General features: G+C 38.9%; 2 protein-coding genes across 5 annotated transcripts in view; one reads left to right on the forward strand and one right to left on the reverse strand.

Moving 5' to 3' along the window:
• GABRG3 (gamma-aminobutyric acid type A receptor subunit gamma3) overlaps positions 1-20,889 on the forward strand; it is a 732,437-nt gene that overhangs the window by 330,409 nt on the left and 381,139 nt on the right. The window lies entirely within an intron of this gene.
• On the reverse strand, positions 2,981-4,551 carry LOC131516197 (uncharacterized). The gene has a single exon (XM_058736911.1). It carries the CDS (start codon positions 3,905-3,907, stop codon positions 2,996-2,998), a length of 912 nt encoding a protein of 303 aa, XP_058592894.1. The 5' UTR covers positions 3,908-4,551; the 3' UTR covers positions 2,981-2,995.

Genomic DNA, 20,889 nt, shown 5'->3' on the forward strand with positions numbered 1-20,889 from the left:
CCTCAGCCGATTGGCTGAGGAAGGGTCCTGGGGAAGGGTCCGAGTCCTGTTAGGCAGGTGAGGGGGGGTTACTCAAGGGGAGGAGGTGTGGTCAAGGTGAAGGACACAGAACAAGATGGAGTCGGCCGGTGTAGGCCCGCCCTTTCATTCCCCCCTTGTCATGTAGCTTAGGGACCCAATCATGGGACCGGCTGCATTTATGGTGACAAGGGGAACAGAGTTTGGAGGTTTACGCAAAGTTCTGGGAAGCAAGTGTCCCTGGGGTGGCTCTGGGAGGTCTGATTAAGTATTGTCCCTGAGCTGGTGTCTATGATCTGCCAGGTGATGTTTTGGGGGGCGTGGGGACTCCCGGCAGCATGAGCAATGACAAGCAGAGTTAACAGAGTTACCAATATTAGGTGGGTTGAATGCGCTGTAGCTTGAGCTTGAGCGGGTTGTGTTGGTCCCGACTGATGGCCCATCGCGTGACAACATCCTTCCGGATTGAGGAGGGGTCCGCTGGCCGAGCGTGGGTGTGATGGACCCAGGTCGCGATGCCGTCTACCTTGAGAGCAGTGGGGGTTGTCAACACCACGATGTAGGGTCCCTTCCAGCGCGGCTCGAGAGTCTCTCAGTGGTGCCTCTTGACGTAGACCCACCCAGTCTCCCGGCCTGTACTGATGAGGTGTCGGGATCAGGCTAGCCTCGTAGATGGCACGGAGGCACGACCAAATGTCCTCGTGCGCCCTCTGGAGCCCGCTCAAGGAAAGAAAAAGTTCTTGATCTTTAAACTCAGCAATAAGTTCAGCTTGAAGGCTGGGAATAACAGGGGGTGGCCTGCCAAACATGATCTCGTAGGGAGTAAAACTCAGAGTGTAAGGATTGTTTCTAACCCGGTAAAGAGCGTACGGTAGGAGAGTCACCCAGTCCCCACCAGTCTCCATGGTTAATTTGGTAAGGGTCTCTTTTAGGGTTCTATTCATTCTTTCTACCTGTCCTGAGCTCTGGGGCATATAAGCACAATGTAATTTCCAGTTTGCCCCCACTGCCTTGGCTACTGCCTGTGTTACCTGCGAGATAAAAGCTGGTCCATTGTCTGATCCTACCATGGCAGGAAAACCATACCTGGGTAAGATGTCTTCTAGTAGCTTCTTAGCCACCATCTGAGCCGTTTCATGCTTGGTTGGGTATGCCTCCACCCAGCCAGAGAAGGTGTCTGTAAATACCAGGTCCTCATGTAGTGCCTCGTCGAAGATGGTGGGTGAATTTTTGAATCCCTGAGGTAGCCGTGTCCAGGTGAATTGCCTGCTGTAGCCCTCCTCCAGATCATGCCACTCAAAGGTGAACAGGGGTTGGCTCTGGGGTGCCAACAGCAGACTGAAGAAGGCGTCCTTTAAATCTAGTACAGTATACCAGACCCTGGAGGGCGCCAAGGAGCTCAAGAGAGTATATGGGTTGGGAACAGTTGGGTGTATGTCCACGACCCTCTTATTTACTTCCCGGAGGTCTTGTACCGGTCGGTAGTCATTTGTGTGAGGCTTTTTGACCGGCAGTAAGGGGGTGTTCCAGGCAGACTGGCAAGGAAATAGTACCCCTAGGCTTCGTAGTCTCCGGATGTGTGGCTGGATCCCCTCCCGGGCCTCCTGAGACATGGGGTATTGTTTGATCCTTACCGGACTCTCTCGTGGCTTGAGCTTTACCAGAACCGGGGTTCTGTGAGCAGCTAGTCCTATCCCCGCCCCCGTCTCTGCCCAAACCGAGGGGAATTCTTGTAGCCATCTGTCTATATTATCCTCTCTCGGAGCGCCTCCTGGTGGAGGAGGTATTCATCCTCCAGTTTCATGGTCAGGACCTGGATGGGGTGGCCCTTGCCATCGGTGACCTGAGGCCCCCCTTGTCTGAAAGTTATCTGAGCTCCAATCTTGGTCAGTAAGCCCCATCCTAACAGCAGGTAGGGGCATTCTGGTATTACCATAAAGGAGTGGGATACCTGGCCCATTCCCAAATCTACTGTTCTTCGGGTAGTCCATGATTACTGGCTCATACCAGTTGCCCCTTGTACCCAGGACTTCTTGCTAGCTAGTTTTCCTTGTGGGGTGTGGAGGACCAAATGTTGTGCTCCGGTGTCGACAAGGAAGTCAATAGGGGTCCTCTCTACTTTAAGAGTTACCCTGGGTTCTGGGAGAGGGTCCGAACCCCGACTCCCCTAATCACTTAGTTCATCTAGCTCTAGGACTTTTACTCGATCAGTCTTGCTTCCCTTCCCGCCGCCCCTTTTTGGACAATCTCAGGCCCAATGCCCTATCTCCTTGCAGTATGCACACTGATCCTTCTGCAGCCTCTGCTTCCCCCCCTTGGTGGTTCCTTTACCTTTTCTTGCGTCATCTGCCAGCTGCTGGAGACAGCGGTCTCGTTCCTCGGGGAAGTCAGCAGTGGTAGCTAGTAGTATTCTGGCCAGGTCTCGAGTCTGCTTACTGCTGGCAGCCGCCATGGCGCAAGCCTGCTTGTCCTCAGGAGGCTCCCGGTTATTATATACCTTTTCGGCTACCACCAGTAAGTCCTGCAGACTTTTTTCTCCTAGTCTATCTATTTCTGTAATTTTCTCCTAATGTCTTTGGCCGATTGGTTTACAAAGGCCATGATAACAGCTGCCTTGCTTTCCAGAGCCTCTGGATCCATGGGGGTATAGGTACAGAATGCCTCCATGATCCATTCTAAAAAGGCAGCTGGAGATTCATCTTTTCCCTGTTGTACATTTCCTACCTTGGCCAAATTGGTTGGGTTTCTAGCAGCCATTCGGAGACCCCCCATTAGAGTCTGGCGGTAGACCCGGAGCCTCTCCTTACCTTCTGCCGTGTTGAAATCCCACTGGGACCGAGTTAAGGGGAAGGAGGCATCTATCTGAGCCTGGTTGGTGGTGGGATTCCCGTCTGCGCCCGGAACTAGTTTTTGGGCCCCACTGAGGATTCTTTCTCTTTCTTCAGTCGTGAACAGGACCTGCAAAACCTGCTGGCAATCATCCCACGTGGGCTGATGGGTAAAAAGAACAGTCTAATAAATCAATAAGCCCTGCCGGTTTCTCGGAAAACTTAGGATTCTGAGCTTTCCAATTGTAGAGGTCACTTGTGGCGAAAGGCCAATAGTGATGGGGTTGATTCCCCTCCGCGTCTGGGGGTCCGGTGGCTCGCAGGGGCAGAATAGTGGAGTCGGCAGCGGAGGCGGATTGCTCCCTCTGAGCCCTTTGTCTGGTAAAGGGCGGGCTTCCCCCTGGAGCGTTTCCGCCTCCTGCTCTCGGAACAGTGTCTGCCTCCCCCGGAGGGGGAGGATGGTGTTCTTCCGGCATCCTAGAGGGGTTATACGGGGGAGGAAAAATTAATTCTTCTTCAGTACCCCCCTGTAGGACAGGGTAGAGGGGTGCTGAAGGCTGGGTAAGACTTTTCCTCTTCTCTGTCTCCTGCAAAGCAAGAATGGGTTTTGGCTCCGGAGGGAGCGGGGTTAGGAAGGGCTTAAGCCAAGAGGGTGGGTCTTCTACAAGGTCCTGCCAAGTGATAATGTAAAGGAGCTGATCAAGATGGCCCATCTTAGGCCGAGAGATGATACTCCTGACTCGGTGGATGGTAGGGAGGTCGAAGGTCCCCTCTGGTGGCCATCCGACATTGAAAGTTGGCCACTCGCTAGAACAAAAAAACTGCAACCGACCCTTTCGGACTTCCACACTGAGGTTGTTAGCTCTTCCCCTCACATCCTTAAAGTGATCAATCATAATACTTAGAGGAGTAGTCTGAGTCTGTCCCATAACGTCCGTCCAGTAAGTCCACAGAACAAAACAGAAAAACACAAAAACAGACAAACAGAGGGCCCCTAGAAAGTCTTCCAACTCCATGGAAGCAAAACTGCAAGCTAGCTTAGACCTTTGAGGGGATTCCATGTCCCTCCAAAACCGATGAGGGGATTCCACGTCCCTCCAAAGACGACGGCCTCACGCCGACCAGTGGGAGCGACCCGCCTCGTCTCAGACCTTTGAGGGGATTCCACGTCCCTCCAGAAGGGAGAATTGGAACGTCTTCCGAAACTCCCGGCCCGTGGTCCTCCAGTGCGTCCACTTAGACCACGTCGGGCACTACCAGAATTCCAGAAATGAGCTCACACAGAAAAGACAGACCAAACAGACAGACACTAACCATGGCCAGTCAGGCTCTCCGGGTCGGGGGTCCCTCGGGGGTCTTGGGGATCCCGGGCCAAGCCCCCAAAGGTTATGCCCAGAATTCGTGATCCCCAAATACCGCCAGGGAGCCGAGTCCGATGTAAAAGCAAAAGAGCCTTTATTCGAGCTAGCTCGAGCTCAATCCCCTACCTGCACCGACTCAGCGGTGAGATACCGGAGAGAGAGCAAGTTTCAAAAGGACAAAGGTTTTATTGGGGCCTAGGGGCAGTTGGTGAGGTAATGGCTATGGCCTCAGCTGATTGGCTGGGGAAGGGTCCTGGGGAAGGGTCCGAGTCCTGTTAGGCAGGTGAGGGGGGGTTACTCAAGGGGAGGAGGTGTGGTCAAGGTGAAGGACACAGAACAAGATGGAGTCAGCCGGTGTAGGCCTTCCCTTTCAAAAATATCAAAGCTTCTAATCCATGGATCCATTATGTCTCCCATTTACTCAATACTTTGATTTCTTTCATCAGTGTTTTGTAGTTTTCATCATACAAGTGATGTATAGTTATTATTAGATTTATACCTAGTATTTCATTTCTACTTATTGTAAATTTTAATGTGTTTTTAATTTATACTACATTCCTGAAATAAAATTATCTTGGTCAAAGTGTATAATTCTTTTCATATATTGCTGGATTTGATTTGCTAATATTTTGTTCAAGATTATTGCATTTATAATCATGAAGGATATTGGTATTCTTCTTTTTTGAATTCTTTGTCTGGTTTTGGTATTGGATGATACATGATTTGGGAAATGTTCCATACTCTTCCATTATCTAGAAGAGATTGGGTAGAATTGATCTTAATTCTTTGAATGTTTGGTATACAATTTCCCACTGAAATCATTTAGACCTAGAGATATTTTCTTATAAAAAATAATAAATGTAATTTATTTAATAATTACAAGGCTATTTACATGATCTATTTACTGTTAGTTGATTTTTATTATTTTGTGTATTTTGGGGAAATGATTTATTTTATCTAGGTTGTTGAATTTATGTGTGTCGATTTGCTTATAATAGCCCCTTATTATCCCCTTAATATCTGCAGGGTGTTATGATATTCATTTTTTCATTCCTGATACCTGTAATTTGTGACTTCCTTCTTATCTTTGTCATTCTTACTAAACTTTGGGAACTTTGCTGATGTCAAAGAACTAGTTTCTGGCCCCTGCCCCATTAGTTTTCTCTTTTAATTTCATTGATTTCTTCCATTATCTTTGTTTTTCTTTCCTTCTGCTATCTTGGGATTATTTTGCCATCATTTTTTAAATTTCTAATGATGAGAACTTTGATTATTATTTGAGAATTTTCTCTTTTTAATGTAAAAATTTTGTGCTGTGAATTTCCTTCTCAGTAGTGCTTTAGTTGCATCTTACAAATTTAACATGTTTTATTTTTATTTTCATTCAGCTGAATGTATATTTGATTTCTTTTGTGGCTTAATCTGTGACCTATGGGTTTTTTTTTTAATTTTTTTTTTTTAACATTTATTTATTTTTGAGACAGAGAGAGACAGAGCATGAACGGGGGAGGGGCAGAGACAGAGAGGGAGACACAGAATCGGAAACAGGCTCCAGGCTCCGAGCCGTCAGCCCAGAGCCCGACGCGGGGCTCGAACTCACGGACCGCGAGATCGTGACCTGGCTGAAGTCGGACGCTCAACCGACTGCGCCACCCAGGCACCCCAGACCTATGGGTTTTTTTAAAGTGTGTTGTATAATTTCCAAATGTTTGGAAATTTTCCCATTATCTTTCTGTTACTGCATTTTAGTTTGAATTCATTGTAGTCAGAAAACAAACTCTATATGCCTTCAATTCTTTTACAGTGCTGAGGTTTGTTTTTGTGGTTCATGTGATGTATGAAGATGAATGTTTAATAGCTGCTTTAAAATTGTATTTTGTTAATGGTGGTGGAGATTTCTGCAGATGCCAATTCAATCTTGTTGGCTGATTGTGTTGTTTAGTCCTTTTATATCCATGCTCATTTTTGACTAGTTGTTCTATCAATGTTGAAAAGGGGTGTTGATGTTTCCAATCATAGCAATGGATATATCTATTTCTTTTTCCTGTTTTATAAATTTTGTTTCATGTACTTTGAATCTATGTTGTTTGTGTATACACATTTGGATTTCTGTCTCTTGGTAGGTCGACCATTTCATCATTAGGTAATGTCTCTCTCTATCCCTGGTAATTTTCTTTGTTCTGAAGTCTACTTTATCTTATACTTTCTTTTGATTAATGTTTTCATAATATATTTTTTCAATATACGTGCATTTTCCTTATTCATGTTTCTGGTGAGAAATCTGTTGTCATTCAGATAATTGTTCTCCATATATATTGCTTGTTTCCCTCTAGCTTCTTTCAATGTTCTTTGTCCTTGATTTTCAGAAGTCTGGTCATAATGTGTTTTGGCATGGATTACTTTGGATTTACCTTGTTTATTTTTTTTTTTATTTTTTTTTTATTTTTTTGGATTTACCTTGTTTAGAGTTTACTCATCTTCTTTAATATGTAGGTAATGACTTTTGCCCAATATAGGAAGTTTTGTTTAGTATTTAAGTACTTTTCCTGCCCTGTTCTCTTCTCTTTTCCTGACTCTAGTGACATGAATGTCACATCTTTTTTATATATAGTATCAGTGTTTGTTTGTTTGTTGGTTCGTTGGTTGGCTTTTTCAGTGCATTCTCTCTGTTGCTCAGATTGGGTTATTTCTGTTTATGTATTTTTAAGTCTATTGATACTTTACTCTGCCATCTCCCTTCTTCTATTAAGCCCATCCAATGAGAATTTTATGTTATTTATTGTATTTTTAACTTAAAATTTCCATTTAGTTCTACTTTATCATCTATTTCCTGTTTTGTTATTTTCAATCTTTTCACTTGTATCAACTATGTTGTCAATTGCTCATTAAAGCATTTTTATGATAGCTACATCAAAATTATTTTCAGATAATTCCAATATCTTGTCATCTGATGGTTGATGTCCGTTGATTTTCTTATCCTCTTCAAGTTGAAATTTTCCTAGTTCTTGTTATTATGAGTGATTTTCAATTTTATTCTGTTATTAATTATGTTAAAAACTGCTGGATATTTTCTTTCATCATTTGTCCTCTGAAACCATGCTGTTAGGCAAAGAGGGGAACCAAGTCCTTACTGCTGGGTAGAGATGGAGGTCCAAGCTGTACAGTCATCTTCAGACACCCTGGTGGGAGGGGTACTTGGTTACCAGTGAGTGAGTGTGAAATTCCAGGCTGCCTGTTTGGCTCCTTCCTATACCCCACTCAGGGAGATGGAGTGGTACTTTTATGGCTGAACTTCAGTGGAAGCCCAGGCTGCCCTTTCAGTCCTAACCAACATCATCCTGTTGGGGAGACAAGAAGCTCTTCCTCCCGTTGGGTGGAATGGATAACCAAGATTCCCACTTAGCCTCTGCAGGTACTTTGGAAGGGTTGGTGCACTTTGTTGTTACCAGACATTTGTTCATAAGGTTACAGACAAGGCATACATTTTCCCCTGGTGTTCTGATTGGGTAGAATGTGTGTTATCAAAAAGATTTCTATTAAACTTTCCCTTTCCTGTTTTTTGGCAAACAGAAATAAGCTTTCCTTGAGGGTATTTTTGTCTGTGCCTATTGGCATTTTCAGGTCACAGGCTTTTCCAGATCTTGTTTGGGATTTTTAAAAAAAGAAAAAAAAAAGGAAACTCAGAGAATTCACCACCCTATTGGTTTTTGAGTCCTGGGATCTCAAGCTGATCTGACATCTTCTCCTTACCTTTCAGTGTCATGTATGATTATTAGAGTTTTTAGCTGTACTCAGTAATAGAGATTTAAAAAAAAAATTCACGTAAATGTATAAGTCCATTTCATCTTGTCCAGAACTAGAACTACGCAGTCAAGTCATTTTTGTGTCAAAGTCAGAAGACAAACTAAGCAGTATACAAGAATAGACACACAAGTATTCTCTTCCTTCCTATTAAAAATTGCAGTTTATAATAAAGGGTCAGTCATCTTACTCAAGGTCATAAACTGCAAAAACATAGATTTAGAAGCAAATTTAACACCTGCTTCTATGGGAATTAAACTTATTCACAAAAAATCTAAGACTTCATAAAAATACTTCACCAATATTTGCCAACTGACTCTTGAGATCCAAGACATGAGAAAATAGAATTGTGGTCAATTTTGCTTATATACAGAACGTGATAGATAAGAAAAATAAATAAAGGTACTATCTATATATTTAAGAACAGAGCAGGAGGGGCAACTGGGTGGCTCAGTCGATTAAGTGCTAGACTTCAGCTCTGGTCATGATCTCCCGGTTTGCGAGTTTGAGCCCCACTCTGGGCTCTGTGCTGGCAGCTGGAGCCTGAATCCTGCTTCAGATTCTGTGTCTCCCTTTCTTTCTTCCCCTCCCATGCTCATGCTCTGTCTCTCTCCATCTCTCAATAATAAATAAATGTTAAAAAAAATAAAATAAAAAGAACAGACCAGGACACTCGCTGTGACATCTTCCTTTTCCTTTGTCTGTTTCTCTCCCTGTCTCTGTCTCTCCCTCTCTCACATGCAGGCACACACACACACACACACACACAGTCCAGAGAAAGTGGCATGTGAACCTTTTTTTTTTTTTTTCCTCATTGGGAGAGCCTGGTTGGAACCTAGCAGTGCAGCAAGAGGAAACACTGTGAACACTTAGAAAAGTCTGAAAAATCCTCTCATACTTAGGATAATCAAGATTTGACTGGAGTTCCCATGGAGATAGAAAGAATATAAATCATTATTGGCCTACAAACTCCAGATAATTTAACTAGTGATCTACAGAAGTGACTCCTGCTTCCTTCCTCTTCTTTGCTACAGTCCATAATGATGGAAATAAAATACAAGAAAAAAACCTTGTATTTTCACTTCTAATAGCTTTTGAGAAGAAAGACTGTTCAGGAAGGAAATCATTTTATTACAGAAATCATATATGCATGTTTTTCCTTTTTATTTGGTGACTTTTCAAACTGTTGAAAGCCGATATTGCATTTGGCTAATGAAGAATCACAGGCCTTTGTTCTAACTTCTGCCTTAAATTCTTAAATTTTCCCTGATGACTTATTTTTCCTTGTGTAAAATAAAGAATATTTCCATTAATTCATAAAGAACTATGAATTATAGTTGCCTGGGAGATTTTTTTATGGGTAAACTTCAGATCAGAGCAAACTGTTCCTCCCTACTTGGCTCTATACATGTATATTCAAGAATTTTAGAGACTAAAGTTTTCTTATAGAGTGTGTTTTCTGTGATGTGGTAGCTACAGATTGCTGAGCTTTCAGGTGTGTGTTTGTGTGTGTGTGTGTGTGTGTGTGTGTGTGTATTACCTGTAATATAGTGTGCAAGGGAAAGCAGAAGACAGGCTCTGTAACCAATGACTGAGGCAGAGGAACACTAATTTAACTTCCCTGAACCTCACTGTTTCTTCAGAAAAAAAAATGTGCTAATTTTTCTTGACAAAAATTTTGTCAAGTTTATTGAATTTTTTTGAAGTATATGAAATTCTATATCACGATTTGAATTTTAAATCATTCAATAAAAATTTAGAATAGAAAAATAAATGTATTTGCTTTTCTAAGTGAGAAATAAGACATTTAGTGACAGGTAGTATAGCTATGTAGTTTATTAATTTGTGTAAGCTCTTAATATTATGATGACAGAGTATTATAGAGCCAGAGAATGAGCAGATATTTAAGCTGCTTTTTCTTTCTCCTCCTATTTGTAGCTACAGAATCTTTATCTCCTTCATAGACTGAAGGAGTTTGAGAGGAAAATTGATTTCATCCTGTCTGCCATCAAGGCAGATTGGCTTATACTGGACAAGAGGTCACTTGTTACATCTATTGACATCCTGCCTTATTTCTTCTCAAGTGACAGTTTATATTTCTCTTTATTTCTGCATTTATATATAATCTTAATTATGCTTGATGGTCTGCTTCTGGCCTAGACTGAAGTTCCCAGACATCTGAGAGGGCATCTTACTCACCTTGTGTCAATTACACATTGCTTGGCACATGGTAGGATCTTGAAAAATATCTTATAAATTAAGAAATTCACTTGGGAAATTTCTTTGCTTAAAAATAACCCATTTTAAGTATAGGCAATTATATGAGATCACAGAACACAAAACTAATCTTATATTTTACATACCAGATAAATGTGCCAGCAAAATGAGCTTTACATTCAACTTTTATTCACTCATCAGGCATTTCCTAAAATCTTCATTTGAATTGACCTGATATGTATGTATATACCTCTTAAATACAAGGCACTGTTATACTTACTTTAGGATATACAGAGTTCAGTAAATAGTCACTCCTCCCAAGCCCGAAACTGGTGATGGTTCAACCTGACTGAATCTCCTGACATATGGACCATTTTCTTTCTTTGGGGTTGACTGGTTTGTCTGTTCTCCATCTTATCTGGAAAGCTTCAAATAACTTCATATTCTTCCCACAAGGGTTTATATAGGTACATGACCTTTAAAGCTGTGTTCTGAGGGAGGGATGAACACAAAAGGAACTCTGCCACATATGAAGAGAAAGCAGTGATAGGAAAGAAGCCAACTGTGTGGCCATGGAAAGGAGAGTAGCATTAGAATGAAATTTTCCAAATTACCAGAAGAATCTGGTAGAAATGACTTTATATAGAAATGGTGCATTTGGTGCTTTTGGTGTTTGGAAAAAAATGGAGAAGTATTAATAATTCACAAAGTGCACAGAGCTTGAGTGCTTTCTGGAGAGAAGTTCCCAAATTCAGAAATATAAAATCTCACATCAAACAATAGAAATATTATAAGGAGTTCCTTGGTAAAGAACAGAAATGCCAGGATGTATTTTAATCAGTGGATCAAGTATTCATATAAGGGAGAGTGCTTCCGTTTGAGGCTCACCCTCACTGCCACTGTCTTAATTCCATCTTTCCTCATCTTTTTCCTACATTGGTAGTTCCTAGCCTAAGAGCTACTATGCTCTTTGCCATCAGATCATTCCTCAATGTAGTCCTAGAACTCAGCATGTAATATGCAGCTAAAATGGCCATTGGATCCATGATCTAGAACTCTGTAGCGTTATATTCTGTTCTTGTTGGGTTGAGTGTCCTATAGATAGCACTGAAATCTTGTTAATTGATGGTATTGTTCAGTTATTCTATATCTTCCTCATTTTGTGCCTGGTAGTTCTGTCAGTTTTTGAGAGTGTGGTGTTGAAGCCGCCAACTGTATTTGTGGATTTGTCTTTTTTAAAAAATTTTTTAATGTTTTATTTGTTTTTGAGAGAGACAGAGAGACCAGGGGAGGGACAGAGAGAGAGGGGGAATCCAAAGACAGGCTCCAGGCTCTGAGTTAGCTATCAGCACAGAGCCCAAAGCGGGGCTCGAACCCACAAACCGTGAGATCATGACCTGAGCCAAAGTCAGACGCTTAATCCACTGAACCACCCAGGCACCCCTGTGGATTTGTCTTTTTATCTTTTTAGTCTTTTTGTTGCAAATATCTTACAGTTCTGTTGGTTTTTGCATGCTTATTTAGTTAGAATCACTGTCTTCTTGGTGAATTGATCTTTTGATCTGATAATTATCTTTGTTCTGGAACCTATTTATCCTTCGTTAAGGAATGATTCTTTATAAATTTCCCTGATTCACTGGGATAAGTAGTTCTATTTCTTACCCCTTTAGGAAGGTGTTATGTCTCTGTCCTGCTCTTGGTGACCTCCTGGGCCACATCATGTTGAAGTTTCGGTTGCCACAATTGGTATGATGACCTGATGCCAAGAGAGACAAGGAAGAGAAAAACTGTTATCACTAGATAACTGAACAGTACCTATAAGTATTCTCACCCAAGAAAGAGATGGTACAGAAGTGATCTTGCAGAGTGATAAAAACTTTGCGAGAGTGGACAAAAAAGAAATTTAAGTGACATTTTTCTTAGTGACTACTGTTTAAATCTTGGTCTGGTGTGGCCTGAGGAAATATGGGCTGAGTGAGCAAATAAAGTAATTCACAGGTTGGCTTTTTCTTTTTTAGCTTCATACACAGTCATTCTCCTTCAGGACTCCATGACATCTCTGATGGTTATGTTTTCCAAATATCTAAAAGCTTTGAGGTAAAACTATGGATAAAATTGATGAATACACAAACAAACATATCTCTTATAATACAAATCGGGAACTTAAGCTTGACCTTTAGATATGAATGTTTAATTTAATAAAATTCATATTTTTTCAATTTAGTAATTGTATGTTTTTTTTGCATCAGTGGTTAAAGAAAAATTAATACACTATTTAATGGATTAAAGGTTAATGAACTTTGTGTTCCTTTGTGTTTATGATGATAATCTCATCATAAGCTATATTCTATATTGCATATTATCAATAGTCACACTGAAAGTAATGAGTGACTGTCACATCATAGCTAATTATCTTAGGGCTAATCATTTAGAGAATTAGAGAATTGTTGGCCTGGAAGGAATCTTTGAGACTGTTTTTTTCAGCTTCTAATTGTGTAAAAGTGGAGCTGATACCCAGTGAGGGGAAATGGCTGAGAATTCTACCTAAGGGTGGATGGTTCAGGGTACCTTACCCTGCAAGATGTCTCCTATAAAAAAATACAAAGAAAAACTTAAATTATCTTGTATTTTATTTATTTTTATTTTATTGATGTTATCTCTTAAAGTAATGTAATTAATAAGGTGATGGAGTTTACCATTTTATGGATTGAGGAGTTGTGATAAATGTATTAATAAGAAAGACTAGAAAAACTTGAAATACGAAAGAATATTTTATAAAGTTATTAGAAGGATAAAGCGTTAAGATTTTTTCCATGCAAAATTAAAAAGAAATAATAATAAAATGTGAACCAGTAAAGTCAATTTTTTATAGCACTTAGAAGTATATTGTGATGAGTTTAAATTTTATTCCTGAAGTTTCAAAAAAAATGTTTTGAGGCTAATGGATTAGATTGCATACAATCTATCAATAAACAGCTTTGAGTTGCTCTATCTTAATGGAACACAGAGGCAGTTCCTGCAAGGACATTTATACTATTCAATGAGCAGATCTCTTGAACTTGAAAATTCAAGTACTTCTTTCTGCAAGTAACAGGAAATATTTTAATTCTGCCTCTGGGATATACTGATCATTACAAGTCACCTTTGTTGGGAGATGTATATTAAGAATGAAATGAAAGTCTTTTGTTAGGTAATATGTATGAGAAATGTTTTCAAAAATGTATTTAATATTTTTTGAGTAAAAATAGAATTATTGAGTCAACACAGTTAGGCAAAAGGTCATAGTTAGCAAGATCATGTCTCAGTTAAAGATACATTTGAATATGTAAGCATTTAAGTACAGTTTTGGGGTTATGTTAATCACAAAAGAAGGGAGAAAGATAATGAATCTGGCACAGGTGACAATTACCAAGATTGTAAGACTGAGAGTAAGAAGTTTACCTTATCTTATAATAGTTTGAGTCTAGAATACATATTGTGCAAGTCTGGATCACATGAGATACCAAGATAAGTATCTCAGTTTTCAGCCCTGAGGATTTACATTAGCAGATGAGCTGCTGATTGAAATTTTTAGATATCTTATCCCATATTGAATGTGAAGTTCCAATTAAATGTGAACAAATATGAGCTTTCAGGTGCATTTGAGTAATATTAATTATTATTTACTTTCTTCTATGAAATTATTTTTCTAACTTTTGGAACAATCTACCATCTTAAGTATTTGGGTTTGATAAACAGACTTCACAACTTTTTTATTTATTTCCTTCTGAAATTCAACATCAGTGACCTTAGTAAAATTCTCAAATCAGATCATTGTGTTATTAGGTTTTTATTATTGTGAGGAACAGCTGTTCAATGTTAACACCTTCTCTGTCATTTAACAAGTGTTACATTGCAGGTGCCTGGGTGTCTCAGTTGGTTGAGCATCCAACTTTGACTTTGGTTGAGGTCATGATCCCACCCCTCGTGGGTTCAAACCCTGCATCGGGCTCTGTACTGACAGCTCAGAGCCTGGAGCCTGCTTTTGGATTCTGTGTCTCCCTCTCTCTCTACCCCTCCCTGCTCATGCTTTGTCTCTGTCTCTCAAAAATAAACATTAATTTTTTTTAAAGTGTTACATTTCACCAACAGACTTTGGCCATCACCCCATATTTATTCATTGTCTTTTGCAAGTGAATTAATACAAAAAGATTATTTTTTAAAAATTGCCAACCCTCTCTCAGCCATATTAAGAACATTTTTAAAAGCTTAAAGTTAAACAATATTTGTTTTTGATAAAGAATAGCGTTTTATAATATAAAGAAGGAAAGGTGAGTTGACTTTGGTATGAGTCTCACTTCTTTATATGTTTTCATTTTCTTGTACCCTTTCCATAGAAATTCCACCTCTTTCTAGTTTTTCAGAAATAAAAGAAAGGTTAATCTATGACAGTAGAAAAATAAAATATTAATGCAGTAGGCTACTGAAAGAATACCCTTTTCTCTTACATCTTTGTCGGCTTTGTCATGACTGATGACTGCACGTGCGTGTGATCGTTATAACATTTTCTGTTATATGGAGCTGAAATGTTGCTAATAAGAAATAGATATCTTAGACATCCTTGAAAATAGCTATTTTATATGTTTATTTTCACAAATACCCTGGGTTAAAGGTGATATCTAGATTTTCCATATGGTTAATTATGAAAATTTTATTCTCTTTTTGGAAAGATCTTTATAAACTTTAAGTTGATCATTTCAAGCAATTTTAAGTTGTTGATAGTGCTGTTAATGAAGTGAGAGGGTATTTATTTTTAATGCTTAATTAATTAATTAAAATTTTCATTTTTAAAATAATTATTTAATTAAAATTAAATTAATTTTCTTTGAACATCAAGAAATAGAATACTTGAGATAAAATTAAAATAGCTATTGTTTGTGTCATAATACCTATCTACACTACTGTATCCAGAATCAACCACACCAATGAATTTGGTGTGTATTCATCCAATCACCGTTTTTACTTCCAATAAGTAGCTCTATGATCTATAAAATATATAGTATGGTTTGGTGTGTCTTGAATTCCACACAAATAATATGATAGACCATGAGGTCTTTTTACTTGCAACTTTATGTTTCTATGGTTTGGAAACTAGCTATGTTTCTATGTATAGGTATCCCGTATTCATATTCATTTAATGCTATGTAGTATTCTGTTGTTTGCCTGAATCACAGTTGAGTTAGATAATTTTGAACTTTCCATTTTCAGAATTAACATAATGGAGCAGAAAGCAACTCCATCTATGTTTCCCATTCTCATATATAACTGAATTTCTAAAATTCACATACAACTCACATAATGAAGGTTACTATTCAGAAAACATAAAGAACTCCTGTACATCAACTAGAGAAATAAAACGACAACACAATAGAAAAATAAGCCAAGGTTATGGACAGAGGATTTGGAAGAGAGATAACTTGAATAAGCAATTAACTATTTATTGAAGAAAGAAAGTGAAGAAAAAGGAAGAGGAGGAGGAGAAGGAGAGGGAGAAGAATCTGTCAGTAAACAGTAATATTTAAAGGTAAACAGTGAAATTATATTTACATTCATTATATTGCAAATTTTTAAAAAGTCTGATAATACCAAATATTGGTGAGGATGTGAAAAGTAGGAACTTCTGCCTGTATCTTCCTGAATGAACTTAAATTTGGTAAATTATGCTGGAGAATAATTTGGTTGTCATTAATCATTTTGAAATAGACTAAGTATACTTTCACACATTTACACATACCTCTAAATTGTTAAAATATTTTATTATGAATAAATATTTATTATGATTGAAGGAAGATTTTTGTCAACTTTTGAGGTAATCATACAGTGTTTTCTACTTTATGTATGTATGTATGTATGTATTTACTTATTTACTTATTTACGATGCAAAAAAGTGATTTTATTAAAGAGCGGGACAGGACCCGTGGGCAGAAAGAGCTGCCCCAGGACCATGAGGACAAACTGGTTATATACTATGAGGTTGGGGAGGTGAAAACCAGGGGAAGTTTCTAGGAGATCTTCATATGCTAAATACTCACAGGATACTGGAAGCCAGCAACTGTCAAGCTAAGGTTGTTTTTTCCTCTAGGAAATCATTAGCATTAAGATAGTAGGGAGCTCCTGGAGAAAGGTTTTACTCTGTCAGTGTGCTGCAGGTTATAAGAAAATTTAATTTTATCTACCATTTCCTTCTGTCTGTTTCCCACATCATTATGGAGGGGTGATGTTTGGGCTTCAGGAAACTGAATCCATAGGTTTCTGGAAATTAGGCTATTGACAAGATTGTATTTTTATTATAATTTACTAAGATATTTGTAAATAGATGGCGACTCGGGTCCTGCAGGACTGTGATCTCTATCAGCTAACCATTTGTTTTTCTCCTTTCCTTTGTTCTTGGGCAGCCAGGAGTGCCAAAGAATACATACATCCCACCTGGGGTGGCGGGCAGTGTGTGCTAGCTTATATTTTTTCCTCACCCTGCCTCAAGCTCCCTCATCATATCTCCCCTGAACAATTTTGACCCTTAAATCTTTCAGGTTGCTGAAGGTGGAAGGTCTTATCTTCTGTAGCTTCTTCCTGCTGAATAGGGGTGTACAGATGTCCCTACCTATGGGTCAATATTGGTCAGTTGGGGAACATATAGGGGAGTTACAAAAGGTGGAGGCAGCTGAATCCAATGCGGACAATAAGGTGGTATCTCTGTGGATAAGGATCGTCTTTAAACAAGTCATTGTAATGATGGAGTCTTGGAAATACAAATAAAACTCCTTTTGGGAGTTGACAAAAATCCTCTAGTCCAGGAATTTAGCCAATCATTAAAGGAAAGAGAGGGATTGTTTAAAGTGCCAATTTGAGTATTCATGTTCATTAGAAATTCAGAAATATTTGTGGTAATCTGGAATATATACAAAGTATTGTTTTTATGAGAGCACAAGTTTTACCTTGTACAGCAGTTTAAAACATCTAATGACATTCTATTTTGTAGAACTGTTTTGCATTTATTTCAGTATTTAATATAATGTTACTTTGAGAGTCATTTAAGGCCTTAACTTTGTAACAGGTGGCATTTAGCCATCATATAGACTCTGTTTTGTTACTAAACAATCAGGTACTTAATAAAAAACATCTTTATAGAAACAAGAAAAAATATAGGTTAATGGTTATAGCAAATTACAAACATCGGGTCTACCAGTGCTGTCAGTGGGAATTTTTAGATGTCAGGCTTGAAGCATCCTCAGATGGAGTGGGAATAGGCAGGAAGAATCAGAAGGGTTTTTCTGGTTTGTAATCCAAATGTCTGTGATGATTCTTTTGAAAGACCCATTTTAAGAAGGAATTATTAGTATAAATTGGGGAAAGGAGAATGTAAAAGAAAGGTAGAACCATCATAAGAGAAGTTTGGGGTCTTTCACAGGTTCGCAAGAATAAGAAGGCACATTAGTTTGCTCATTGATTTTCTTTCTAAAGGGAGTACAGGTTTTATTTTAGTTATAGGAGTCCATGAAGAATGCCCCTATAATGTTACTGCACTGGGTGTATATAATATGACCCAGTACGGAGCCCTTTCATTTTGGAGCTAAGTTGTATTCAACTTTCAATCCTTTAAATAAACCAGGTCTCCTGGGTTTATACAGGCTGGGTTTCTCCTGTCAGATCATATTTAGGGAGGATATGGTATGCATATTCACTTAGATTTACAAAGTAATCCGGCCTCAAGTGGATCATTTAATAAGGCACAATATTTAATAAGGCAAAATATTGTCTTTATTTATTGATAGGTCTATAGTGAAAAAAACTTTTCATGCACAATTGTTGGGGGGATTCCATCCCATTTTCTAGTTGTTTAAATAATATGTCATGAGGTTATTATTCCCACAGAATACCAAAAAGTATGTCCATACCTGTGCTATTGTGACAGTATCATTTAAGTTTACCTCAAGTTGTCTAGTTTAGGCAAACAAACATTTAAAGACAATCGGAAGTATAACTTAATATCCATAAATGTGCATTATTGAAACACAGTTTTTCTCTCTAAAACCCTCATTTCTAGAGACATTCAAATGAAGACTAATTTGCTTGTAAAACAAGTCCAGTTTTAACACACTTGGCCTAATTATTTACGTAAGTTCAGCAAGAACAGTGATTGGTCATATAGATCTTTTAAATTTTGCTTGCTGGAACTTCTTAGAAGGACTCTAGATTGAACTTTTAGTAACCTTTCCAGGCAGAAGCCAAACCAAGTACTTGCCATCAAACATGCCTGCAATACCTGTAGAATTGGACAAATTCCTCTTCAGGAAGTCCTCAAGATATCCTGAGTTTCCTGCATCTGCCAGTAAGTGATATTCTTTACTCACCTGGTAAGGCTGCTGGGAACTCTGTAAGCAAGGTATCTGGCCAACATTTCCAAGGGGCTTAGTTCCTTAAAGCTATATGGCCATATCTGAATCTATGCATGTCGCTCTCAAATATGACATTCCTGTCAAAGCCTTGGTAATATAACCAGTATTTCCAATGGTATCCAATGGAGAAGAGATTCTTACTGAACTTATGCAAATAACTGTAATTGCCATGAAAAAGAACACTCACTGATAATCTTTGAATTTCAGAGAGTTTAGGAAGAGAGAAAAGTTAAATGCCTCAGTTTGTTTACAAAGGAATACTTTATCATATTTCTGTATATCATGGATCTTAAGGGAAAGTTTCCTCAACCTGGAAGAACATTAGAGAACCAGTAATACTATAAAACAAGAGTTGCAAAACTATAACTATCTTCTTCATTTCATTTAGTCCCATGTTAGTAATTGTTGTTGAGTTCAAGTGCAGTTTTTTAGTTCTGGAAATTCTTACACATTTTAATATTAACCTTAATGATGTCAGATACCTGTATTTGTCCTAAAAGTCCTTTTTATGGATCTCCTTGAAGATGAAATACATTTTATAAGAGAATAAGTACAATAACTATAAATGACAAAAGACTAAATAATGGACAAGATTAACAATATAATGAGAGTGCATTATGATGCAATTGACAAGGAAATTCAGTTATTTTTGTGGCACTCCACGCTTTATTTTTTTATTTAAACTATTTATTTTTTTGAGAGACAGAATGTGAACAGGGGAGGGGCAGAGAGAGAGGAAGACACAGAATCTGAAACAGGCTCCAGGCTCTGAGCTGTCAGCACAGAGCCCGACGCGGGGCTCAAACTCACCAACCACTATATCATGACCTGAGAAGAGGTCAGATACTCACCCAACTGAGCCACCCAGGCACTCCATCGAGAATTAACACACACACACACACACACACACACACACACACAGGCAAGTAGGTGGCTCAGTCAATTGGTCCTCTGACTCTTGACTTCAGCTCAGGTCATGATCCCAAGGGTCATGAGATGAAGCTTCACATTGGGCTCTGCGCTGTACATGGAGCCTGCTTGGAAAAGTCTCTCTCCTTCTGGCCCTCTCCCACACCTGTGTGTTCTCTCTCTCTCTTTGCTTTTATTTTTTTTTTTTTAATTTACATCCAAATTAGTTAGCATATATTGCAACAGTGATTTCAGGAGTAGATTCCTTAATGCTTTTTACCCATTTAGTCCATCCCCCCTCTCACAACTCCTCCAGTAACCTTCTGTTTGTTCTCCATATTTAAGAGTCTTTTATGTTTTGACTCCTCCCAGTTTTTATATTATTTTTGTTTCCCTTCCCTTATGTTCATCTGTTTTATCTCTCAAAGTCCTCACATGAGTGAAGTCATATGATTTTTGTCTTTCTGTGACTAATTTCTCTTAGCATAATACCCTCCAGTTCCATCCATGTAGTTGCAAATGGCAAGATTTCATTCCTTTTGATTCCCAAGTAATACTCAATGGTATGTATATATACACCACATCTTCTTTATCTATTCATCATTCGATGAACATTTGGGCTTTTTCCATAATTTGGCTATTGTTGATAGTGCTGCTATAAACATTGGGGTGCTTATGTCCCTTCAAAACAGCACACCTGTATCCCTTGGATAAATACCTAGTGGTGCAATTGCTGTGTCATAGGGTAGTTCTATTTTTAATTTTTTGAGAAACCTCCATACTGTTTTCCAGAGTGGCTGCACCAACTTGCATTCCCACTAACAATGCAAAAGAGATCCTCTTTCTCTGCATCCTTGCCAACATCTGTTGTTGCCTGAGTTGTTAAAATTAGCCATTCTGACAGGTGTAAGGTCGTATCTCATTGTGGTTTTGATTTGTATTTCCCTGATGAGGAGTGATGTTTTTCATGTGTCGGTTGGCCATCTGCATGTCTCCTTTGGAGAAGTGTCTATTCATGTCTTTTGCCCATTTCTTCACTGGATTATTTGTTTTTTGGGTGTTGAATTTGATAAGTTCTTTATAGATTTTGGATACTAACCCTTTATCTGATATGTCATTTGCCAATATCTTCTCCCATTCTGTTGGTTGCCTTTTAGTTTTGTTGATTGTTTCCTTCTATTTTGATGAGGTCCCAGTAGTTCATTTTTGCTTTTGTTTCCCTTGCCTCCAGAGACGTGTTGAGTAAGAAGTTGCTGCGGCCAAGATTAAAGAGGTTTTTGGCTCCTTTCTCCTCAAGGATTTTTTGATGGTTCCCTCTCT

Source organism: Neofelis nebulosa, chromosome 7, assembly GCF_028018385.1.
Source record: "Neofelis nebulosa isolate mNeoNeb1 chromosome 7, mNeoNeb1.pri, whole genome shotgun sequence".
NCBI lineage: Eukaryota > Metazoa > Chordata > Mammalia > Carnivora > Felidae > Neofelis > Neofelis nebulosa.

Bases quoted from the DNA above. Each gene is read 5' to 3' on its own strand.
- LOC131516197 (XM_058736911.1), bottom strand. From the start codon at position 3,907: ATGGAATCCCCTCAAAGGTCTAAGCTAGCTTGCAGTTTTGCTTCCATG.